This window comes from Hyla sarda, chromosome 3 (genome assembly GCF_029499605.1).
Source record: "Hyla sarda isolate aHylSar1 chromosome 3, aHylSar1.hap1, whole genome shotgun sequence".
In the NCBI taxonomy this organism is placed as follows: Eukaryota; Metazoa; Chordata; class Amphibia; order Anura; family Hylidae; genus Hyla; species Hyla sarda.
The window spans coordinates 347,540,032-347,566,725 of record NC_079191.1 but is presented as its reverse complement, the minus strand read 5'-3'; the positions used below and the strand labels follow the sequence as shown (position 1 = coordinate 347,566,725).

The 26,694-nt window shown below is 46.1% G+C and overlaps 1 protein-coding gene across 2 annotated transcripts in view; it reads right to left on the bottom strand.

The window, feature by feature from the left end:
* The window catches only part of NLRC4 (NLR family CARD domain containing 4), a 52,436-nt gene that overhangs the window by 16,465 nt on the left and 9,277 nt on the right, over positions 1 to 26,694 (bottom strand). Inside the window, exons 2-6 of one of the 2 annotated variants that reach the window (XM_056563372.1) lie at positions 14,335 to 14,483; positions 9,049 to 9,077; positions 7,557 to 7,817; positions 3,821 to 3,877; positions 119 to 2,026 (exon numbers count right to left, since the gene is read on the bottom strand). In XM_056563372.1, coding sequence (XP_056419347.1) covers positions 119 to 2,026; positions 3,821 to 3,877; positions 7,557 to 7,817; position 9,049 — 2,227 coding nt within the window. In that variant the 5' untranslated portion in view covers positions 9,050 to 9,077; positions 14,335 to 14,483. Of the gene's footprint in view, positions 1 to 118; positions 2,027 to 3,820; positions 3,878 to 7,556; positions 7,818 to 9,048; positions 9,078 to 9,242; positions 9,496 to 14,334; positions 14,484 to 26,694 lie in introns of those variants that run through there. The other variant, XM_056563373.1, reaches the window with a different exon arrangement.

Below are 26,694 nucleotides of genomic sequence, written 5' to 3'. Positions count from 1 at the left end.
AATAATAAATTGGCTAATTAAACCTCATGGTAAAATTTACATTGGAATACCTTTTTGACATGGTAGAACACCCTTTAGTGATTATATCTACTGGGATGTCTACCTCTTAAATATTTACCTTGTGGATGTTCTTTATCCATGTTGGAGATACTCAATGTTTTCATATTTGTCATTTTAACAATCTGAGCCTCATCTTCAGTGCTGAGTGGGGTGTTATTAATTATCAGTTCTCTCATTCTTTTGCAATTGTCCACAACACGTGTGAGATTCCCAGTAATCCCTGGACTAGAGTTGATTTTCAGCCTCAGATTTTCAGCGCAGCAGCATATTTTTCCGAGAAACTTTATATCAGCTTTATCCAAACGGTAAAATTTCTTTATTGTGACCTCCAATGTTTGCAAAACTTGATTCCAATCATAAAATAAGTTGACAACGTTTTTAGAAATGTGCATCTGTGGTGTAACTAGATCTTCAGGGTGTCCACTATTTCCACCTTCTGCCAGTGTGTTACTTTTTTGGCCAAAAAGGTCTAATTTGACCAAATGTAAAACACTAAGACATCCCGGTAGATGCTCAAAAAACTCAACATGATGAGAACCTACATTATGCATGCTAAGGTGCAATATTTTACCGGAAAAGATGGATTTAAACTCTACATTCATCTCCTTCTTGGTTGCACTTTCATGGAACAGGTTGATTCCAAACTCTACAAAGTCAGAGCTGGTTTCATTCATTTCTTCTTTGTACAAATTCCCAATATGATGAATAATTTTCTGAGTTGCAGTTTTGGATGACCCACATGTGTATAATAGCAGGTTCTTGTACCTGTTGGTAACATCATGAATGGTTTTTAATTTCCTGAGGTAATAGTCTCCTTTCTCTACGTTGGCCGTCTCGTCTGACGATAATAGTTGAGACAGTCTTCTTCCAGCTGTGTACTCCTGGAAGGATGTATGAAAAAATCTATAACCAGGTTGTTGTCTCTGAGCCGCATATTTATTTAGCAGTCCTATTTTAAGTAAGATGTCCTCTATGATATTGGATAAGTGCTCTTTTCGGAATTCGTATTTGTGGTCAAAAATCCCATTGAGAGCTAAGTCTCCGCACCAGTGGATATTCTCTTCTACGGTATTCTTCTCTACATTTTTTATTTTGTTGCGGCCTCTGTCAATCATTAAATTATATAATGTACAAAACAAAGCAGTTTGAGTGTTCATTTGAAAATCAGAGTCCCCCATTCTAAGGGCACACGCTATGACCAAAAACAAAGGGGTTTTTACCAGATTTTTCATGAATTCAGATGCATTCAACTGTCCCAGCAAAATGGCAGCTTCATTTTCCTCCAAGACATTTGTAATCAAGTTTTGGGCACTTGCAAGTGTGAAGTCACTCATTTCAACAATAAGAGCACCATACCGTCTCACTTCTCCTAGTGACTCCGTCCTCGTACTTACAATAACTGTGTTGTTGAATTTGTGGTTTTGCTTAATAAGATTGTCTATTTCTCTGCAACTCTCAAAACTGAATTCGTCATAACCATCCAGTAAAAACAGTACCTTTCCTTCAAGTTGATGAATTTTTTGCAAAAAAGTTTCTTTGTTCCAACTATACGTTACTGGAAAAAGCTGGTCACAAATAGTTTCATAAAGACCTTTACTTGTTCCACGTAAAGTGATAAAGAAAACAAGTTTATAACCTTGTAAAGGTTGGCACTGTTCGGATGCCCAAAGGACAGCAATTCTTTTAAGCATTGTAGTTTTACCCTTGCCAGCTTCTCCTTCAATAATACATGGACTTTTGAGTTTCCACAACATGTCATCAAGCTTAATTTTCTCTTTCCTTCGATTGTATATGTCTTTTTTCCATAGTAAAGGATCTGTAAAAGTTGTTTCCAGATTAAAAATGATGTCGATGCCGGTTTCTTCACCCAATGGATAAAAATTTTGAAAACATGGATACTGATAGAACCGTTTTAAGAACTTTTCCAAGTCATCAATCTCCGATTCCATCATTTTTGGTATAACATCTAAAAAGTAGGTAATAAATATTTAGGTTGAAATTAATGATAATAATATTTCTTGTTTAAAGTCTTTGGGGGGGAATATTCAGAATTGACTTTGCCTTTTTTGTGTAGATTGACCAAAAAGTGGCTCAGTACACATTTTCAAAAACAAATTTGCCTAGTTTGCACCATGTATGATGGTTTTCTTTTTCAAAGGGGTGTGGTTTTAAATTGCACCAAATTTTCTAATAAAAAAAAATAGACTTTAACTACACCACCTCAGAGGTGGTGTAGACTGAGCATACATTGTAAACTGTGCCAGATTTTTAAAACAGTCTGAATAGCTTTAAAAAATCTTGCACAATCTTAGTAAAGCTTAGTTTTTGAATATGGCCCCCTTTATCATTGTGCATTTGTCTATGCATGTAATAACCACTGCTATATAATTTAGAAAAATGTTAATATTATGTTAATTATAGGGCAAAAATTTATTTTTACCATAGGCTTTAATCAAAGCGATATTCAAAGATTTTTTTCTTCAGCCTTCGAGCCCTTAATGCAAAGTTATAATACTGTGTATTATGCTTCTATTACATCTTTGCACTACTATGTACTATTTTCAAGCACAGGACCCACAATCTGTTTATTCTACTGTTATCTCTGACCTTTCCCAGCATTACATGCGGCCAGAGACAATATGTCATAAGTCACTTGGTCTCCAGGGGTGCGTGGTTATGTTGCAGTGGGTGAGTGGATAGCAGGGTGGAAGCAATATACTGAAGTAATGCTATTGACCCACACACTACAGCATAGCCACGCCCTCTTAAAATCATGTGACATATGACTGAAAATGTGAATGGAAAATAAAATATGGAGCCAGAAAGTTAAATAGATTTGTAAATTACTTCTATTAAAAAATGTATCATTCCAGTACTTATCAGCTGCTGAATACTAGAGAGGAAATTATTTTCTTTTATGAACACAGTGCTCTCTGCTGACATCACAAGCACAGTGCTCTCTGCTGACATCTCTGTCCACTTTAAGAACTGTCCAGAGTAGGAGAAAATCCCCATAGCAAACATATGCTGCTCTGGACAGTTCCTAAAATGGCCAGAGATGTCAGCAGAGAGAACTGTGGTCATGATGTCAGCAGAGAGCTCTGTGTTCCAAAAAGAAAAAAAATCCCTCTGTAGTACTCAGCAGCTAATAAGTACTGGAAGGATAAATATTTTTTAATAGAAGTAATTTACAAATCTGTTTAACTTTCTGATACCAGTTGATTTAAAGAAGAAGAAAAAAAAAAAACAGTTGATTTAAAGAAAAAAAAAAGTTTTCCACCGGAGTACTTGACAACCCTTTTAAACTAGTCATTTTTCACTAGAGTTCTGTCACACATTTTGTGCACAGTGGCACACCATAAGCCACTCCATATTTACTGAGACCATATCCCTTTTTTTAAATCCCAATATAAAAATATGTAAAAAAAAATCATAACAAAAAATTTGTAGCACAAATTATGCCATTTTGACACGAGAGTGTTTTACAAAAAGTTCACATTTTTTATGTGGTTTTTCTGCTTTTGTGTACAGCCAGACATTTTATTAAAGTCTATAAAAATATGAATTGTGTTGCGAAAAGTTTACTTTTCTGTTGCACAATAGCAACTACGCCATTTAAAAAAAGTCACAAGCAACAATATATAGGAATTCATATATTCCTTTTCATTCATAGCAAACATCTGGCTGCTGCATTTTATTCCCAAGAAAGATCCCAGATAAAACAGTGTGAATCAGACCATAAACTGAGTTACTTTCTTACCAATAGGTCTTCCTGCTTTTGTTACACGTTCCCATTTTTCTATTCTGTCAGAGAGAGCTTGTGACAAAAAAAAAAAAATTACATTTTGAAAATATAATATTACAATAAATAAACACTTCTTTAATCCCAAGCTCTGCTAGGGACATAATGTGCAGGTCATTTTTTGCATTTTTTATCCTTGAATTCAGAAAGCCAGAATGTTTTTTATTATTATTATTTTTACACTGTTGTAAAGTTGTATGGCCTTTTGTTTTATGTGGGATGCGTTGTATTTATTTAGTTATTTATTTGGGGGGGGGGGGGATATCATTTATAAATTATTTTGTATTATTGACGTTTTCCCAGCATGCTTACTCCTCTTTTTCTGCTCCCAACCCCTCCCTCACTCCGGTTCCCAACCCCACAAATTATGCATGCGCGCTTCAATCTCCCTTTACTCTGATTGCTAGCGTAACTAGCTATGTGAATATAACTTAGAGTTACTGCGGCGTAACACTAAATCATATTATTGGACGGGAGATATCACATGTCCGGTACGGTCAGGCTGCAGAGTGCGCAGGCGCGCCTCACGCATGCTGATAGGAGGATAGAGGGAGAGGAGTTTAATCAGCAGAGCGAATAGCTGCTGAGTAAACCAGGGGGTTTATGAATATTTAGATGTGGGAGTGAACGAGCAGCACTAGTGGGGGCTGGCATAACTCAGGGAGGAACAACACCATGATGACGATTCGTTCAAAAGATGGCCACGGGCGGCCGGAGAGCGTGGAACTAGTGTCATAATTGGCAAAGACAGGCTGCACTTCCGGAATCGCTATAAAACATGGATGGCTGCATGTAACGCTACTGAGGTAATTTACTAAGTTATATATCTCGGGTAAAGCTTGCTAATGGTGGGTAAAAGTTTTGATTCAGAGTACTCCTTTAAACCAAACCTGTCTGCTTTTGTCCACAACAACCAATCATAACTTAGATTTCATATGCTAAATGGGCACTGTCAGAATCAAACACTTTCAATATTTTGTGCATCTTTGCAAAACATTACCCTTTCTAATTATCTTCAAAAAGTATCCTCTTTTTATAGAAATAATGGCTTATAAAAAAAAGAAAATTATACTAGGTGTCCCAATTAGTGTTGAGCGGCATAGGCCATATTCGAATTCGCGAATATTCGCGAATATATGGACGAATATTCGTCATATTCGCGAGTATTCGCATATTCGTAATAGTTTTATTTTCGCATATGCGAATATTCGCGCATGCGAAAATTAACATATGCGAAAATTTGTATATACAAAAATTAACATACGCGAAAGTTCGCATATGCGAAAATTAGCATATGCAGATTTTCGTATATGCGAAACTTCGCACACCAGTCTCACACAGTAGTATTAGAGCCTTCTTACACCACATAAACTGGAAGCAGAGAGGGATGATCACTGTGATGTGTACTGTGAAAAAAAAAAAAATATATAAAAAAAAATAAAAAAACGAATATTCGTAATTACGAATATATAGCGCTATATTCGCGAATATTCGCGAATTCGCGAATATGCGATATTCGCGAATAAAATTCGAATTGCGAATATTCGCGAGCAACACTTGTCCCAATACCACCCAGAGCATAACCCAGCCCAGCTGTAGCACAGGCTAGGACAAAGTCCAGGAAGTAAGTAACTCCTCTGTGATCACTCCTGTCCTATCAGTTTGCAGTCTGAAAACAGAGAGGAAGGGAATGCAGAGCAGCCTGTAGTGATTGGATAAAGAAATATATGGTAGCTAACTGAGGGAGGAAGTAAATGCATGGTGAGTGAGGGCGGGCTCAGTGCTTGTCTCGCACATGCCCCCTTCCAGAGCAGAGGATGTCAGAATGAGTGAGCAACAGAACAGAGGGATTTGTGAGCCAAACACAGAAGCTAGACACATAAAAAGACATGTAAAACATCTGCATGACCTAGTAAATTACATATAAATATATAATTTTTTTTATAATAAGACAGGTACACTTTAACAAGTTCTAGTAAAATGAAAGCTGAGCTGTGATTGGTTGATATGGGCAAAACCAGACAGTTTTGGTTTCAGCCAGATTAATAAATCTGGGCTATTAGGTTTCACTTTTGTTTCTCTTGCTGCTTATGTCCATTTAAAATAACATATTACTCTTATTCTTTGGATCTGTACATACAATGTTTATATTGTTTTTCTTTTTGGCAATTTAGCATAAAAAGTCCTGTCAAAATCGTGTGAGTTCCCTTGGCAGATTATTTTCCACTAATGTACTGAACACCATGTGCACCAGTTGTCTCCAACCTTCAGCTTTCCGTCTCTTGGGAAATTCCCAGCATGCTCTAACAATGAGAGATCCACAGGTTGCAGATCACTATATACTGTATGTGCACTATATTAGTGTTGTCAAGAATTAACCATGTTCTTTTTGCTATGACTGGCATATGCGGATCTTATGGAAAAACAAACAGTTCTCTGTCAGCTGTACCAGATTTATGACGGGGCGTGTGACTCTCAATAAGTCCACCGCATCTAAGGCTGCCTGTGTAGCAGCCTTTAAAATCCAGGCCAGATCTGTTAAGAGGCGAAAATTATAGTACATGCACGGAGAAAGAATTCACATCTGCACTCACTTTATTTCATCATCATCATCATGTAAAGGAAAGTCGGCCTGGTCTGATCGGTAAAAGGAGCGCAACAGCCGGAGCTGTGTGGGTGGGTGGCAAACAGCTGGTTTCGCGGCAAAAACCGCTTCCTCTGGCCTCTGGCCAGAGGAAGCGGTTTTTGCCGCGAAACCAGATCTTTGCAACCACCCGCACAGCTCCGGCTGTTGCGCTCCTTTTCCCGATCTTGCCAGAGGAAGCGGTTTTTAACGCAAAACAAGCTGTTTGCAACCCACCCGCACAGCTCCGGCTGTTGCGCTCCTTTTCCCGATCTGGCCAGAGGAAGCGTTTTTTGCCGCAAAACAAGCTGTTTGCAACCCACCCGCACAGCTCCGGCTGTTGCGCTCCTTTTCCCGATCTGGCCAGAGGAAGCGGTTTTTGCCTCAAATCCAGCTGTTTGCCACCCACCCACACAGCTCCGGCTGTTGTGCACCTTTTCCTGATCTGGCCAGAGGAAGCGTTTTTTGCCGCGAAACCAGCTGTTTGTCACCCACCCACACAGCTCTTGCTGTTGGGCTCCTTTTCCGATGTGGCCAGAGGAAGCGTTTTTTGCCGCAAAACCAGCTGTTTGCCACCCACCCACACAGCTCCGACTGTTGCGCTCCTTTTCCCGGTCCCACCAGGCCGGCTTTCCTTTACATGATGATGATGAAATAAAGTGAAGTTGTACCCAGGTGAGTGCAGATGTGAATTCTTTCTCCGTGCATATATTACAGATGTCTCCATTTCTTCTGCATCTTGCACCCCTGCTCTCCGGATGTTACTATTCCCCGCTCAGGACATCCCCCTTATATTTTGCATGACCTGATCTTTAGTAGTGCCGTCTCATCTTGTCTTCTACCATCTGTAAATTATAGCACGTTTGCCACACCTAGGAGGCCAAACCTCCTTTGCATGAAGCCTGCCCCTTAGTGCAAAGCCCTACCCACTCAACAAGTGTGGCACAGAGTTGCAAAAATCTGCAAAAATTTTTCACAAAACAGGGTTTGCACATTTATTCGAGACTTTTTGCCACTCTGCTTTAGGTGCAAACTTTAATAGGTTTCACTTTCCAGAGTTCAAATACTCACTTGTTCCAAAAACATCTTCGAAAAGAAACTCATCATACATTTTAAGGAGCTGGAGAAAATAATCGCAGGCTTCTTCACTTTTATGAATGATCATTGTAAGAAGAATCCTTGTTGCATCGTGGCATGTCTTTTCAGCAAGCACACAATTCATCTCTTGCGATGAAAGGACACGCTTTTCAAAAAGCTTATCCACTAGTTTTTTGGAAATATTAATGTTGATTCTTTGAATCAAGTCTGAGAACTTGTCCTTAATAGGCTCCACTTGGAAGAGAACAAAGCAACATTAGTGAATAAAGGGTCAACTAAAACTAAGACATAATAATTAGACTATGTATACCACAGGGGTGTTGCTAGACTCATAAAACACCTAGGGCAGTTAGCAGTACTGGTTCACTGGGATATGGTTGGTTATTTAAAGGGGTTAGTAGGCATCTTATCCCCCATCCATAGGATTTCTGACTGTGGAGGTCCTACCGCTGGGACCCCCTGTGATCTCCGTGCAGACACCCGGCGTTCTGAACATTATGTTTAGAACGCCGGGTTCGGGAGGCCGTGGTTGTGACATCACGTCCTGTCCCGATTAAAGGGGTACTCCTGTGGGAAACTTTTTTTTTTAATTCAACTGGTGCCAGAAAGTTAAATAGATTTGTAAATGACTTCTATTAAAAAAAAATATATATTAATCCTTCCAGTGCTTATTAGCTGCTAAATACTACAGAGAAAATGGTTTTCTTTTTGGAACACAGCGCTCTCTGCTGACATCATGACCACAGTGCTCTCTGCTGACATCTCTGTCCATTTTAAAAACTGTCCAGAGTAGGAGAAAATCCCCATAGCAAACATATGTTGCTCTGGACAGTTCCTAAAATGGACAGAGATGTCAGCAGAGAGCACTGTGGTCAAGATGTCAGCAGAGAACTCTGTGTTCCAAAAAGAAAACCATTTCCTCTGTAGTATACAGACCCTAAAAAGTACTGGACAGATTAAGATTTTTTACTAGAAGTAATTTACAAATCTGTTTAACTTTCTGGCACCAGTTGATTTTTAAAAAAGTTTTACACGGGAGTACCCCTTTAATGTCCCCCACCATTAACAACCATGGCCTCCCGAATGCAGTGTTCTAAACATAATATTCAGAATGGCAGGTGTCTGCTCGGAAATCGTGGGGGTCCCAGCGGCGGGACCCATGCAGTCAGACATCTTATCCCCTATCCCTGGATAGGGGATAAGATTTCTAGCAATGGAGTACCCCTTTAATGTATGTCAGCAGTATACCTCTCATAGCTTATTCCATAGGCTATGAAAAATGTTGTAATGGAAACAAAAAAATGCCACAAAAGCGATTGCAAGATGAAAAACACCTGACATTCATTTTTATCAATTAAAAAAAAGAAAGGAAAAATAAAAATGTGAATTGTATCTATTCTTTGTACCTATTTAAAAAAAAAACACCTACATACAAACAATGTGTGCTTTAAACAGTGAAACTTACTTTTTAATGTTCAGCTCGAACTTTTAGTTCTGTTGGAAAAAAGAAATAAAAATCTTGTGTTACTTGAAAAATGTAAAAACTTTTTAAAGAACATCATTGCTTTACAAAACAGGCATAGATAACCCTCTATCAGCATTATCTCCCTGGATTTTACTTTATTATAAAACCTGTACCTATAGGTACATGAGCCCTACCCCAAATATTTTGTACAGTATACCAAACAGTGAATCTCTGCAAAGTACAGTTCTCGGTGCTCCTATGCAGTAATACATAGTAACATAGTTTGTAAGGTTGAAAAAAAGAGTCCATCGAGTTCAACCTAAAACTCTACTGTGTTGATCCAGAGGAAGACACAAAAAAAAAACATGAGGCTGATGCCAATTGCAACATGACAGAGAAAAAATTCCTTCTTGACCCCAATATGGTGGTCATAATAAATCCCTGGATCAATGTTCTATCTGCATAAATCTGAACTTTTTTTTATTATCTCCTTGAACTTTTTTTTATTGAGTCAGACATCACATCATTGTGTGGCAGAGACATATGGGGAGATTTATCAAAACCTGTGCAGAGGAAAAGTTGCCCAGTTGCCCATAGCAACCAATCAGCTTGCTTCTTTCATTTTTAACAAGGCCTCTGCAAAATGAAAGAAGTGATCTGATTGGTTGCTATGGGCAACTGGGCAACTTTCCTTTGCACAGGTTTTGATAAATCTCCCCCATAGAGAATGCCCCGTTGTCATGGTTACCGGCCTAGGTATAAAAAGATCACTAGAAATATCTCTGTACTGTCCGTTCATATATTTGTACATTGTGATCATATTGCCCCTGAAAGGTCTTTTCTCCAGACTAAATAACCCCAAGCTTAATATCCTGTCTTGGTCCTGTAATCCTTCCATCAATTATTCTTGTCACCCTCCTCTGCACCCTCTCCAGTTCAGCCATGTCCTTCTTATATACAGGTGCCCAAATTTGGACACAATACTCCATATGTGGTCTGACTAGTGATTCATACAGAGGCAAAACTATGTTTCTGTCCCGAGCCTCTATGCCTTTCTTGATACATCCCATGACTTTGTTAACCTTGGCAGCAGCTGTCTGGCCCTAATCACTAAAGTTTAGCTGTCAACTAATACCCTTAAGTCTTTTTCCGTAGAAGTTGTACCTAATGTCTTATTATTTAGCACATAATTGTAAATTTAGTTTTTACAGCCCAAGTGCATAACCTTACATTTATCCACATTAAACTTAATTTGCCATGTCTGTGCCCAAGCCTATTGGTACTCTATTGCTCCAAGCCTGCCATGTAGGCTGGAGCAGCAGAGCACCGATAACACTGATCAATGCTATGCAATGGCGTGCAATGCTATGCATGGTGTATGCAATCAAAAGATAGCCCCCTGTGGGGGCTAGAAAAAAAAAGTGAAAAGTGTAAAAAGTTAATTAACGTGAATAAGCCCCTCCCCTAATGAACGTTTGAATCACCCCCCTTTTCCTATCTTTTTAAATAAAATATTGCAATTTAAAAAATTATCATATGTGGAACCGCCACGTGTGTAAATGTCTGAACTACTAAAATATAAGGTTAACTAAACCTCACGGTCGATGGTGCACACGCACACGTAAAAAAATACCAGAGTACAAAATTGTTCATATACCATAAAAATTAATAAAAAGCTATCAAAAAGTCCCATCAAAACAAAAATGGTACTGATAAAAACTACATACCACAGTGCAAAAAATGAGCCCTCAAATCGCCCCATATTCGGAAAAATAAAAAAGTTATAGGCGTCAGAAGATCATTTTAAACATACTAATTTTGGTGCATGTACCCGTATTTTTCGCCCTATAGGATGCACTGGCGTATAAGACGCACCCAATTTATAGGTGCAAAATCTAAAAAAATAAAGATTCTAAACCCAACAGTGGTCTTCAACCTGCAGACCTCCAGATGTTGCAAAACTACAACTCCCAGCATGCTGTAGTTTTGCAACATCTGGAGGTCCGCAGGTTGAAGACCACTGGTATAGGAGGTAAAACTCACGTGTCCCCGCCGCTCCGGACCCATCACCGCTGCCCTGGATGTCGCTCCATCGCTGTCACCGCGTCCCTGTGGTGTCCCCGACTCTCCGGACGTCGTCTTCCCCGGGATCCACGCTCTCCGTCGCCGTCATCACATCGCTACGCACACTGGGACAGAGCAGACACCGAGGAGGCAGGTAAGGTCCTGTAAGCTGTCCGGGACGCCGCGATTTCACCACGGCGGTCCCGAACAGCCCGACTGAGCATCCGGGTTAGTGTCACTTTCCCTTCAGACACGGCAGTCAGGTTTGATTGCCGCGTCTGAAGGGTTAATAGAGGGCATCACCGCAATCGGTGATGTCCTGTATTAGCCGCGGGTCCTGGACATTGATGGCTGCAGGGACCGCCGCGATAGGTGTGTATTCCCCCCCCCCCAAAAAAAAGTGCGTCTTATACGGCGAAAAATACGGTAGTTATAATTTTTTAATGTAGTAAAATAAAATAAAACCTACATAAATTGGGTATCCTTGGAACCGTATGGACCTACAGAATAAAGATAAGGTGTCATTTTTACCAAAAAGTGCACTGCATAGAAACGGAAGCCCCCAAAATGTGCAAAATAGTGTTTTTTTTATTTAGTTTTTTTTATCTCGCCCCACAAATAATTTTTTTTTTGTTTCACTGCAGATTATGTTATAAAGTAAGTGATGTCAGTACAAAGTACAATCGGTGACACTAAAATAAACCCTTATATGGGTCTGTAAGTGTGAAATTGAAAGTGTTATGATTTTTGGAAGGGGAAGAGGAATAAACAAAATTGCAAAAACGAAAATTTGCTAGGGCCCAAACCCCTTAACGATGTAGGGTTTTTCAGTTTTTGCATTTTCGTTTTTTCCTCATCACCTTCTAAAAATAATAACACTTTCAATTTTGCACATAAAATTCCATATGATGGCTTATTTTTTGTGCCACCAATTCTACTTTGCAGTGACATTAGTTATTTTACCTAAAAATCTACGGCGAAACAGATAAAAAAAATCATTGTGCGACAAAATGGAAGAAAAAAACGCTGTTTTGTAACTTTTGGGGGCTTCCATTTCTACGCAGTAAATCTTTTGGTAAAAATGACACATTATCTTTATTCTGTAGGCCCATACTGTTAAAATGATACCCTACTTATGTAGGATTGATTTTGTATTACTTCTGAAAAAAATCATAACTACATGTAGGAAAATGTATACTTATTTCTCCATGTACGGGGCGTTATGAGGGCTCATTTTTTGCGCCGTGACCTGATGTTTTTATCGGTACCATATTACGCTATTTTGGACTTTAGAATTTTTTTGCGCGTACGCCATTGACCGTGCGGTTTAATTAATTATATATATTTATAGTTTGGACTTTTACGCACGCAGCGATACTACATATGTTTATTTTTCTTATTTACAGTTTTTTTCTTTATTGGGAAAAGGGGGGTGATTCAGACTTTTATTAGGGAAGGGGTTAAATGATCTTTATTAACTTTTTTTTTCACTTTTTTTTTGCAATGTTATAGCCCTCATAGGGTACTATAACATGCAGTGCATTGATTCAATACACTGATCACTGCCATTGCATTCAATGGCAGGGATCAGTATTATCGGCGGTTGATTGCTCAAACCTGGATTTCAGGCTTGGAGCAATCAATCGCCAATCGGACATGCAGGAACTCCGGCTAGGACTACACAAATTTATGATTGTGGACCTGAGGAAGGCGCCAGCGAGCGCCAAAACACGTTGTCCTGTTTTTACTTTCTTGACTTCTTTTTTCAATAAAAGTTAGTCCTGCATAAGTGCTGGCTCATACCGTTTCTTGACTTCAACCATCGCCATCTGACAGTAGCGCTCTCAACATACTCCCCATTTTTACTCCTCCTACTTTGCATTTTTGTCCGTCCACCTCTGGAAGACGGAATAATAAGGGGTGAGAGCAGCAGACTGTCGCCATTCCTTCTCACCACCATTGTGTACTATCGACTCAAGGTCAGTACGCCACCATAGGTGTCGGTGGCGGGTATTTTCATTTTTCACACAGGGAGCGCCCCATTGTTTTTTCTCCTCCTTTCCACCCCATTTTCATGAGAGGGGATACAGAAAAGTGGACATCCAAAGGGGATATACAAGAGCCAAATCGACACCAAGACCTACACTTCTCACCCAGAAGAAGAAACAAAATCTGGATGTGCAGGTGAGGTACATTTCACTGTACAACACTACTAGGTGGAGACAAATGCAGAAGGCACTTAAAAAACATTGGTCGGTATTGACAATGGATCAGACACTAACACCATCCCTGTCCAAACAACCCTCCACTACGTACCGACGGGCCAAGAATCTCAGATATATTGGTGCATAGTCACCTTAAAAGCAGACAAACCACTGGTTTATTTGGCTTGAAGGGACCCAAATGTGGCTGCAGGCCCTGTGGGGGGGGGGGGGGGGGGGGGGGGTAGCATGCCCGAATATAGAAAAGGCTGAAGATTTTGTTAATTCCTTTGGTGATAAAAAGTTTACCATCACACACACCATCAATTGTTGCACATCTGGTGTAATTTATTACTCCACCTGCCCTGTCACCTAATTTATATAGGTTTAACTTCCAGAGAGCTAAGGAGGAGGGTGTGGGAGCACATCGTGGGCATTGAAGCTGCAAAGGATGTGGAGGACCCAACTACCTTGAAGACAATACCCCGCCATTTTCGAGAACATCATAACTGTGATGGCAAACTTCTCAAGGTAACAGGGATCGATAGAACATTGATTGCACCAAGAGGTGGGAATTGGAGGAAAACATTGGCACAAAAAGAATCCAGATAGATTTTTACCCTCAAAACTGTCAGTCCCCATGGGCTCAACGAACATAATAGTTTTGCGCCCTTTTTGTAATTTTGTTTTACACCTATATATAATATTTAGCTTATATTGATTTTGAACTGTCTACTGTAGTATGGTTTTAATTGTTTTTAATTTGGTACTTATGTAGTTTTCTATTCTTTTTGGTCTTTTTTCATCTTTTTTCTTCTTTCCTCTTCTCTGCATTTTTCTTTGTCTTGTGTTTTTCTACATTCTCTCTCCTTCGTCTTTTCTTTGTCTCATCTGTTTCCCACTTTATCCCTCTTCTTTCTCTTTTCCTTCCCTTTCTCTCCCCCCCCAATTTCCCCCCCTTTTTTTCCCCTCCCCTCCCCTTTCCTTCTCCTTTCTCTCCCCTTATGTGCTTGATACTTACCTTTTCTTTCTTGTTTCTCTGTCTGTGTCTGCTTGCGTCTTTTTTCTTCTTCCTTTTCTTCTTTTCTTTTTGTCTTTTCTTGTCCTTGGTATCTGTGCCTTGGTGTTCTCTTTTTTTCCTGTGTTTTTCTTAGTGCACCATGGCCGGTCCTGATGAAAGAGAAGAAGAGATGGAGACACTGCCCATGTCAGCCATGTTATTCGGTGGACAAGTCAAGATTTTGATACATTTTCTAAAATTATTATTTAAAAAAAAAAAAGTCCTTTTGATCTCTTTCCACATTTGTTGGTTGCCCATCATTTTTATACAAGTATACACATATAACCCTCCACGAGTCTATAGCCTTACATTAAAAAATGTCCCCAGTGACACACATATTGTTGTATATCCCAATTTGGGATCATATTTGTTATATATTCACGTCTTTAATATTATTGCTATTTTTATCTATGACTCCTTACAATTTTGTCACTTTCCACTTTATATCAAAAATCTTTTTTTTTTTATATTATCCCTGTTTCTCGTATCCTTTGTCACTTTTTGACAGGTTTTGGTATGGCCTCTACCCGTTGAAACCTCCTTTGTTTGAGCACTACCAAACATCATTCACCTTTTGCAGAGTGTTTTTTCTTCTTTTTTGCATGGCACTTGTTTTTGCACATTCCCTTTGCACTGCATGGCACGTTTTTATCACTTATAACTTGCTCTGCTGTTATTATTTATAATTATTTGCTCTATGAAATTGAAAATGGGCACAAATACATGTTATATTCATGTTTCCCTCATCAAAGATGGCCACCGGGCGAACCTCCGTTGAGATGCGCATGCGCGCGATCTCCCCAGACATCGCGAGATACTCTTTGTCCCTCCCGGTTCTGGATCTGCGTGTGTACTTTCTGGCGTGATGATGCAGTGGACGCACTGCGTCATCTATGCACCAATCATGCGCAGTTCCTCTAATAATGGCGTCCGGATGTTGGATTATGAATACTTCTATCCTCAGGTGCAGGGGCGGACATATCACTTGTTCAGCCGGTTCGGCTGCACAGGGGCCCAGCGTGTTAGGGGGCCCACCTAGTGGCCCAGGTCACAGCCTGGGCCTCACAGTCTGGGCCCCTGCAGGGCCCCCTGCCAGTACTTCATACTAAATGCTGCAGCAACAGGTCCCGGACCTGCCGCTGACAGCAGTAATTTACCTTTAAACCGTCCGGGTGAGACAGACAGGCAGGGACGCCATCAGGGGGGTACAACCGGTACCCCAGTAATGGGCCCAGACCCTCAGGGAGGCCCGACTGGCCCCAACACTCTTTCTTGCGAGTCAGTGAGTGACTGTCACTCACTGACGGCTGGGGGGGGGGGGGAGCCTTACTGTACACTGACTGACTGCATCACATTCTTTTTTCTTATGTTCCAGCCCTGCCCTGTCTGTTGCCCAGACTGGCCAGCGGGGGCTGGAGCGAGAGGGAGCGCCGTCCGGAGGGTAGCACTCTGTCACTTTAAAATGTCAGGGGCTGCAGTTGGTATGAGACATGCCTGTGCGCGGCTCTCAGTTACCAGCAGGGCCTGCTAGTAGCAGCTGGCCAGTGACGTCAGCTCACGTGTCCCTCCTCTTCCTGCCCACTGCCTGCAATAGAGGAGCGGAGCAGCAGACTACACTGCACACAGGTACTTGTATGGGGGCAGTGTATGATGGCTGTGTGTGTGTGTGTATGGGGGCAGTGTATGATGGCTGTGTGTGTGTGTGTGTGTGTGTATGGGGGCAGTGTATGATGGCTGTGTGTGTGTGTGTGTGTGTGTGTATGGGGGCAGTGTATGATGGCTGTGTGTGTGTGTGTGTGTATGGGGGCAGTGCATGTGTGTATGGGGGCAGAGTGTGTGTGTATAAAGGGGCAGTGTGTGTATATAGCAGCTGTGTATGTGTATATAGAAGCTGTGTATGTTTATATAGAAGCTGTGTATGCGTATATAGAAGCTGTGTATGTGTATGATGGCCATGTGTGTATACAGGGGCTGTGTGTGTATATAGAGGCAGTGTATTTATTTATGGCCATGTGAGTATGATGGCAGTGTGTGTCTATATAGTGGCAGTGTATATGCATATAGAAGCTGTGTATGTGTATGATGGCCATGTGTGTATACAGGGGCAGTGTGTGTATATATAGTGGCAGTGTATGTGTATATAGTGGCTGTATATGTGTGTATGATGCATGTGTGTATATAGCGGCAGTGTATGTGCATATAGAAGCTGTGTATGATGGCCATGTGTGTGTGTATATAGGGGTAGTGTGTGTGTATGTGTTATGGCCGCCCTCATCGTCGTGTCATATGCACGCTAAGCCACATATTTATGACTGTAAATACTGTCACATCAATTCCTGATGACAGGACAGCCGGAAACGTATAGAGTCTAAAAGAAAAAGGAAAGCTAATTAGGAAGCAAAATCAGGATAACAGCTTTTGTTTCACACTAATGTGGAGGATTGTTTGTTTACTTCATGTGACTAATCTTAGAATGTGGGCATTGGGTAACTAATAGTACCTGCAGATATGAAGATGTCCTAAGAACAGTTATGTTGTATGCACTGTATGGGTTAAATGCCATTCATTTGATAGCACGCAGTAAGAGAATGTGGTCTGCCAGAGAGAGGATTTAAAGTCTCAGATTATGTATTCAGTGCCATATACAGTCATAATGGTAAATGTTGGCACCCCTGAAATTTTTCAAGAAAATGAAGTATTTCTCACAGAAAAGGATTGCAGTAACACATGTTTTGCTATACACATGTGTATTCCCTTTGTGTGTATTAGAACTAAACCAAAAAAGGCCTGCGGCCTGCGCCGGACTTGAAGAAGACACCACGAGACTCCCCTTGCGCACGGGAACTCAGTGCACCTCATCACAGCCCTCCCTCTCAGACCACCACGAGGGATGGATGGACCACGGCTCCCGTCCTCCTAGGGGTGAGCCCCAGCAACCAGAAGCGGGTCCGCCTTCCGACACGGGGAACCCGACCCCTGAGAGTCTCCGGCGGCCCTCCTTGCTCCCCGGCTTGGGAGGTGAACTTAGAGGACAGAGACTCGGCCCCTCCATGGCCACTGAGGACGAGGTAGGACCAGAGGGAGAGATTGATCCCACACCTCCCCCCTACCGTTCCCCTCCACGTGCCCTTGATCCTCCAGGGGAGGCGGCTGCTTCCCCTTCCCAAAGCATCCCCTCCATTCTTCGTAGCCCTAGAGACTCCCTGTGCTCCCAGCTGTCCCGCTCGGATGCTGATGAGGGTGAAGCTCTGCGCCCCGCTACCTTGACAGCCGGCCCATACCCCTCGGGGTCTGCCCCTGGGACTGCTTGGGATCTTGCTGGCCCGATACTGGCTCACAACCCTGCACCAGGCACCCCAGGGCCCCACGATGTGCATCCTGTGACGACTATAGGCCTTCCACCAACTGGGCCCCCTGCAGTTCACCCACAGTTCCAGCATCGCCTCGCCCCACTTCAAAACCTTGGGGACCCACTTTCCTCAACGCTGCCACCCCCGGCCCAAGCGGTCGCCTTGTTAAAGGGGCACCCCGAACTGCAAGCGCTCCTGGCTCTCCTGCCTACCAAAAGCGATCTGTCAGCCTTAGCACTCGACTTGAAACATGCCTGGCGCCAGGACCTACACCCTGTCCAGCAAGATGTCTCTGACCTACAGGAAAGGGTGAAAGCCCTAGAGACCTTCCAGGCCACGGCGTTGGACACTATAAGAGGCATGCAGTCCTCCTTATCTACTCAATCTTCTACACAGCTGGCGATGGCAGACCATCTCGACGACGTAGAGAACAGAAGTCGCCGGAACAACATTCGTATGCGGGGCCTCCCCGAGGCTACAAGAAACCAAGAATTATTCCCCACTGTCACTGGGATCTTCAACTTACTACTGGGGCGCCCCCCGGATACTCACATTGAACTCGACAGAGTACACAGAGCACTCCGGGCGCCAAGTACAGACCCCACGCGCCCACGAGATGTAATATGCAGAGTCCACGAATATGCCCTGAAGGAACAGATCATGACAAAAGTAAGACTGCGGGGAGATGTGGACTTTGACGGAGCAACCTTACAGCTGTACCCTGACCTGTCCAGACGCACCTTGCGTCAGAGAGCGATTCTACGACCACTACTGCGAGAACTTCAGAATCGAAATTTACCCTACAGATGGGGCTTCCCTTTTGCCCTACACATTACAGCCGGGGAGGTATCGGCCTCCCTGCGGGAACCAAGGGACTTACCGCTCTTCCTTTCCTCGTTGGGCTTACCGCCCTTGACCCTGCCGGATTGGGACAATTTCCTGAGGGATCCGTATGCTGTGCCTCCGGTTTCCAGACCCTCCCAGAGACCCCCAGCGAGACATCCCAACCCAGGCTGGCCGCAGCCACAGCGACAGAGGAGATCCAGATGTTCCTCCTTGGGACCCGCCCCAGAGGACTGATTGACTAGCTTACCTGTTTGTTGCTGGTCTCTGACCTGCTCGTCTGGATTAGCAAGTGGAGTAATGTGAAATACCTGGCTGTCCCCCTCCCCACCCTTGTATACCCCCCCCCCACCACATGTCCCTCCCTTTTTCTCCTCGCCCTCTTCCCTCCTCCCCTATACCCCCCCCTACACCGTCCCACCACCCCTGCTGCCTACCGACTCCCTCCTCTGTACCTTTGCCCCAACTGCCCTGCCCGTGCTCCCTCCCACTCCCCCCCCCTCGCCCACCGGGATACTAATCGCCCTCCCCATTGACGATCTTACAGAGTCCCCCCCCCCTCCCACCCAATCCTCCTCTTCAGGTCCTGATCTCATACCCCCCCCCCTCTCCTTCCACTTCCCTCTCTTTCCCCGTCCACCTTGATCAAATTCCCCCTTCCTCTCCCTCCCCTTTACATGCTCGCCCCTCTCCCCCCCCCCCTCCCCCCGTCCTCCGACCCTCCTGTGCATTCCCGTCATGGGACCATCTACGCTTACTCCTCCTTTTTTGCTCTATACCCAGACCTTTGGTGACCTCACTTACACACTTCCCCCTATCTAATGCCTACCGTGGCCCTCCTGAGGGTCGCTTTCATCGTCCCACCATGGCCGTGGACGGACGCTTTCCATGTACTTTGATTTTGACACGCCTCAGAGTAGCTGAGCTGAGAGCCCTCCCACTGCTAGCTTAGCACTACCCCACATAGGGTCGGTGTAGGTACTCTACACCCGTTTGGCAGACGATTTTTTCTGCCACTAGTTTTACCTTGCAGGCGCTTGGGCTTGCTTTTTTGGTTGGTTGTTCTCTTTTTATTTTATTTTTGAGTGTTCTGTTTCACTGATCCTATTCCTTGTCCCCTTCTTTTTCTCCTTCTTATTTTCAGATTGTCTGGTGTGACTCGCCTCCCATCGGGGTCCCTCCACGGTGTCCTATTATTCTACGTTCTGCGGCAGACAGTCATAACGCTCCATGGCGGAGGTGAAGATGGCCACCCTGAACGTTCAGGGATTCAACATTCCGGAGAAGAGGTCACAAACTGTTACGCCTAGCGCTCCGGGTCCCCGCTCCTCCCCGGAGCGCTCACGGCGTCTTTCTCCCTGCAGCTCCCCGGTCAGTCCCGCTGACCGGGAGCGCTGCACTGTCATGGCCGTCGGGGATGCGATTCGCACAGCGGGACGCGCCCGCTCGCGAATCGCATCCCAGGTCACTTACCCGTCCCGGTCCCCTGCTGTCATGTGCTGGCGCGCGCGGCTCCGCTCTCTAGGGCGCGCGCGCGCCAGCTCTCTGAGACTTAAAGGGCCAGTGCACCAATGATTGGTGCCTGGCCCAATTAGCTTAATTGGCTTACATCTGCTCCCTGACTATATCTGACCTCCTCCCATGCACTCCCTTGCCGGATCTTGTTGCCATCGTGCCAGTGAAAGCGTTTCCTTGTGTGTTCCTAGCCTGTGTTCCAGACCTCCTGCCGTTGCCCCTGACTACGATCCTTGCTGCCTGCCCCGACCTTCTGCTACGTCCGACCTTGCTTCTGTCTACTCCCTTGTACCGCGCCTATCTTCAGCAGTCAGAGAGGTTGAGCCGTTGCTAGTGGATACGACCTGGTCACTACCGCCGCAGCAAGTCCATCCCGCTTTGCGGCGGGCTCTGGTGAAAACCAGTAGTGACTTAGAACCGATCCACTAGCACGGTCCACGCCAATCCCTCTCTGGCACAGAGGATCCACTACCTGCCAGCCGGCATCGTGACAGTAGATCCGGCCATGGATCCCGCTGAAGTTCCTCTGCCAGTTGTCGCTGACCTCACCACGGTGGTCGCCCAGCAGTCACAACAGATAGCGCAACAAGGCCAACAGCTGTCTCAACTGACCGTTATGCTACAGCAGTTACTACCACAGCTTCAGCAATCATCTCCTCCGCCAGCTCCTGCACCTCCTCCGCAGCGAGTGGCCGCCTCTGGTCTACGCCTATCCTTGCCGGATAAATTTGATGGGGACTCTAAGTTTTGCCGTGGCTTTCTTTCCCAATGTTCCCTGCACCTGGAGATGATGTCGGACCAGTTTCCCACTGAAAGGTCTAAGGTGGCTTTCGTAGTCAGCCTTCTGTCTGGAAAAGCCCTGTCTTGGGCCACACCGCTCTGGGACCGCAATGACCCCGTCACTGCCTCTGTACACTCCTTCTTCTCGGAAATCCAAAGTGTCTTTGAGGAACCTGCCCGAGCCTCTTCTGCTGAGACTGCCCTGTTGAACCTGGTCCAGGGTAATTCTTCCGTTGGCGAGTATGCCGTACAATTCCGTACTCTTGCTTCAGAATTATCCTGGAATAATGAGGCCCTCTGCGCGACCTTTAAAAAAGGCCTATCCAGCAACATTAAAGATGTTCTGGCCGCACGAGAAATCCCTGCTAATCTACATGAACTCATTCACCTAGCCACTCGCATTGACATGCGTTTTTCCGAAAGGCGTCAGGAGCTCCGCCAAGATATGGACTCTGTTCGCACGAGGCGTTTCTTCTCCTCGGCTCCTCTCTCCTCTGGTCCCCTGCAATCCGTTCCTGTGCCTCCCGCCGTGGAGGCTATGCAGGTCGACCGGTCTCGCCTGACACCTCAAGAGAGGACACGACGCCGCATGGAGAATCTCTGCCTGTACTGTGCTAGTACCGAACACTTCCTGAGGGATTGTCCTATCCGTCCTCCACGCCTGGGAAACGCACGCACGCACCCAGCTCACGTGGGTGTGGCGTCTCTTGGTTCCAAGTCTGCTCCTCCACGTCTCACGGTACCCGTGCGGATTTCTTCTTCAGCCAACTCCTCCCTCTCAGCCGTGGCCTGCTTGGACTCCGGTGCCTCTGGAAATTTTATTTTGGAGTCGTTTGTTAATAAATTCAGCATCCCGGTGACCCGTCTCGTCAAGCCGCTCTACATTTCCGCGGTCAACGGAGCCAGATTGGACTGCACCGTGCGTTACCGCACAGAGCCCCTCCTCATGTCTATTGGACCCCACCTTGAGAGGATTGAGTTCTTCATTCTCCCCAACTGTACCTCTGAGGTCCTCCTCGGTCTGCCTTGGCTCCGGCTTCATTCCCCCACCATTGATTGGACCACCGGGGAGATCAGGAACTGGGACTCTGCCTGCCACAGGAAGTGCCTCTCCCCCCCTCCCAGTCCCGTCAGGCAAGCCTCTGTGCCTCCCCATGGCCCCCGTCCTGGTGTCTCCCTGCCCCGTGCCAAGCTTCACCCTCTGCCCCCCCTCCCCATTCCTACTCCTGCTGTACTGCCTGCCGTTGAGGGAACCATCCATTCTGTCCCGGTGTCCTCATCCCAGGGGAGGCAGTCACCGGACAAAAAAAAGGGGAGACCTAAGGGGGGGGGTACTGTTACGCCTAGCGCTCCGGGTCCCCGCTCCTCCCCGGAGCGCTCACGGCGTCTTTCTCCCTGCAGCTCCCCGGTCAGTCCCGCTGACCGGGAGCGCTGCACTGTCATGGCCGTCGGGGATGCGATTCGCACAGCGGGACGCGCCCGCTCGCGAATCGCATCCCAGGTCACTTACCCGTCCCGGTCCCCTGCTGTCATGTGCTGGCGCGCGCGGCTCCGCTCTCTAGGGCGCGCGCGCCAGCTCTCTGAGACTTAAAGGGCCAGTGCACCAATGATTGGTGCCTGGCCCAATTAGCTTAATTGGCTTCCATCTGCTCCCTGACTATATCTGACCTCCTCCCATGCACTCCCTTGCCGGATCTTGTTGCCATCGTGCCAGTGAAAGCGTTTCCTTGTGTGTTCCTAGCCTGTGTTCCAGACCTCCTGCCGTTGCCCCTGACTACGATCCTTGCTGCCTGCCCCGACCTTCTGCTACGTCCGACCTTGCTTCTGTCTACTCCCTTGTACCGCGCCTATCTTCAGCAGTCAGAGAGGTTGAGCCGTTGCTAGTGGATACGACCTGGTCACTACCGCCGCAGCAAGTCCATCCCGCTTTGCGGCGGGCTCTGGTGAAAACCAGTAGTGACTTAGAACCGATCCACTAGCACGGTCCACGCCAATCCCTCTCTGGCACAGAGGATCCACTACCTGCCAGCCGGCATCGTGACACAAATTCTCTACCATATGCACAAAAATAAGGTCAGACTTTTATGCTTGCAGGAGACCCACTTTAAATCAGGCCATATCCCGGATAGGTTAGGCAGATACTTCACCACCTGGTTCCATAGCTCCAACCCGGACTCCCGCTCGAAGGGAGTGTCCATTGGTATACACCGTTCACTTCCATTCAGTGTACAGGCTGTCCGGGTAGATCCAAACGCTCGCTATCTTTTTGTCCGTGGAGCCTTGCTGGACCAGGTGGTGACGGTAGCGACGGTTTATGCCCCTAATAGTGGCCAAGTGCCCTTTTTAATAGCGACTCTGGAAGAACTCTCCCACTTTGCCCAGGGTATGATACTGCTAGGGGGAGACTTTAATATCCCGCTACACCCACTGCTCGATGCGTCCACACGTCGATCGGCTATCTCCTACCGCCAACTGAGTAGACTTAAGAGGCAATTGCACTCTCTTCAGCTGTGTGACGTGTGGCGCCTCCAGCATCCGAGTGACCGGGACTATACGCACTTCTCTTCCCCTCATAGCTCATATAGCAGGCAAATTACGTCTTTCTTTCACACTTCCACCTCCCTAGATTATCCTCCTCACAAATTGGCCACGTGTACTTATCCGACCACGCAACGGTGTACTGTACTGTGACGATTCCTTCCTTGACCACCCCGCGGTTTTCGTGGCGGCTTAATGAGTCCCTCCTACTGGACACCCTTTGCCTGTCAGACTTGAGGACTGCAATCGCACACTTTCAGTCTGATCATGCAAACGATCAGACATCTCAGCCGATCCAATGGGAGGCTCTCAAGAGTGTACTGAGAGGAATCCTGATCAGCCACGGCTCCCGGCTTAAGAGGGAGAAGGCGGCCAAGCTGAAGCGCCTCCTTGAGACGCTCCGTAGTTTGGAAGCCTTGCACAAACAGACCTTACTTGAGTCCACGCTGAGGGAACTCACCAAAACTCGCCATGAAATCCGCTCCCTCCTAGACGCCTCCCTGAGACAGTATAGTCAGAAATGCGCCTCGACATTTTATGAATGGGGTAATAAGCCAGGCAGACAGTTGGCAAGAGCTCTCCGTGAGAAGAGGTCAGCGCTATTCATCCCATCCATAAACACATCGTCAGGTAGCAAATCGTTCATCACGGCCGACATACTTAAGGCTTTTGAGAAATACTACCATGACCTTTACAATATCCCCACCCCGTCAACACCCCCTCCTTCTCCGCTTCCCCCATTATCCCTGCATGACTACATTCAGAGTACGTCCCTCCCTCGTCTATCTGAGGAGGACATAGAGGCCCTTGAGTCCCCGTTTTCGGAAGAGGAGATCGCCCAGGCAATATCACATCTTCCTACTGGCAAAAGCCCGGGACCGGACGGGTACACGGCCAGGTTTTTCAAAACCCTAAAAGATAGCCTGCTCCCCATTCTTTGCAAGACGTTTAATAGCATCGCCCCGAACCTGGGTTTTCCCACTGCATCGCTCAGTGCCTATATTACAGTAATTCCCAAAGAGGGACGCGACCCGGGTCTTTGCTCCAGCTACCGACCCATATCTCTTCTGAATGTAGACCTTAAACTGTTCGCCAAATTGCTGGCAGACCGTCTAGCGTTGGTCCTCGGCCCCCTAGTCCACCCTGACCAGTCCGGGTTCATGCGCTCCCGAGAGGCGAGAGATAACACTGTTCGAGCCTTCTCGGTAATTAATAGAGCTGCTACACTCAAAAAGCCATTACTGCTCCTCTCTCTCGACGCCGAGAAGGCGTTCGACAGGGTGGACTGGGGATTCCTTAGAGCAACGCTGGAGCAGATAGGCCTGGGTCCTGCCATGATGGGACGCGTGATGGCCCTGTATCGAGACCCCCAGGCACGGGTGAGAGTCAACGGGTCCCTGTCTTCCCCATTTCCCATCCGAAACGGAACGCGCCACGGGTGCCCGCTTTCCCCCCTCCTCTACATCTTATGCATGGAGCATTTATTGACTGCCCTGAGATCTGATCCGGACGTTCAGGGATTTACCCTGGGGGGGAGCGGGCACCTCTGCTCTGCTTTCGCAGATGACCTCCTACTCTACTTAGCCTCTCCATGCACCTCCCTACCGGCAGCATTGTCGGTCATACGGCAGTACTCCCACTATAGCAACCATAGGATCAACATGTCCAAAAGTGTGGCCTTGCCAATAGCCCTCCCGATAGACACCGTAGAGGGTCTCAAGAGAGAACACCCTTTTCAATGGACTACTGAGTCCTTTAAATACTTGGGCGTACACATTCCCTTAAACCCGGGAGCTACCTTTGCCCTTAACTTCCAGACTCTGTCGACGACACTAGACAGGGACCTGCGTAAATGGACAACTGGCACCTTCTCTTGGCTGGGGCGAGCTAATATAATTAAAATGAACTTCCTACCCCGACTGCTATACCTATTCCAGGCGATCCCACTGGCGCTCCCGCGCTCTTACTTCCAAAAACTAGACAGAATGATACGCTCCTTCATATGGGCGGGACGACCGTCTAGGATATCTGGCAGGGTTCTGGTCAGGAGGAAGCGGGCAGGTGGTCTGGCGGTACCGGACTGTCAGGCTTACTATGTAGCAGCTACCTTGACCCGACTCCTAGATTTCATCCACGGTCGGGGTTCTAGACAATGGGTGGCGCTGGAAGAGTATGGGACTGCCACAGATATAGCCCTGTACCCTTGGCTACCACCGAACACATACTCTCCTCGGGTGCTGGAGTCTCTCCCCTGGGTGTCCAGGGAACTGATCGTTTCCCTGGACAGATACTCGAAGAGGTCCCGGATCATGGCGGCCGATGGCCCTCTGACCCCGATCCTTGGTAACCCTAGTTTCCCACCGGGCATGATGACTGAATCCTTCCTAGGTCATCACTCGCCTCTGCCCATCAGATGTTTCCTCAGCGGTACTCAACTGAAACCCTACACGGAACTGGTACCGTCACACCTCAGGACGCCTCTAAGTCAGATGCAGTACCTTCAGCTGAGACACTTCATTAACACTACAGGACGTTCCTTAAGGCTTGCCCGACCCCTCCTGCCCTTTGAAGAGCTGTGTGTTTCTTCCTCCCCGGTTTATAAAGCAGTTTCTCAAATGTACAGCCTTCTCATGGAAGAAGCGGCTCGTGAACCCCCCAAATTCGAAGCGGCCTGGGAGGAGGAACTACACACCACCATCGCTCGCTCTGATTGGATGACAGCCTATGTAATGTGCCACAAGATGTCTATATCATGTAGGGCGCAAGAAACTAACTACAAGATCTTAGCTAGGTGGTATAGGGTTCCGGCCTTGTTACACAAATTCTACCCTACAGTGTCTGACCTTTGTTGGCGCTGCGGCACAGAGACGGGGACCATGTCCCATATCTGGTGGTCCTGCCCCTCCCTCACGACCTTTTGGTCTACGGTGATCGACCGAATCGCCCTAGTGACAGGGGTGACATACCCCAACGACCCGAAGGGACTCCTCCTGTCTATCATACCCACCTCTAGGAAATCGCCTGCTAGACTCTTAGCCAACATGATGCTCATGGCTGCCAGGTCAGTGATACCCAAGAAATGGAAGAACTGTGCTCCCCCAATGATAACTGACTGGTACACAGAGATTCTATTTGTGAGCCGCATGGAGGAACTCTTGGCCGACTCGAGTGACCGCTCCGCTAGATACACATCGATATGGGGCCCATGGTTGCACTTCCTTAATTCCCGGCTCTATAGAGAGGCCTAGAGAACCAGACTCCACCCCTCCCCCCCCCCCCCCCTCTTACTTAGAGA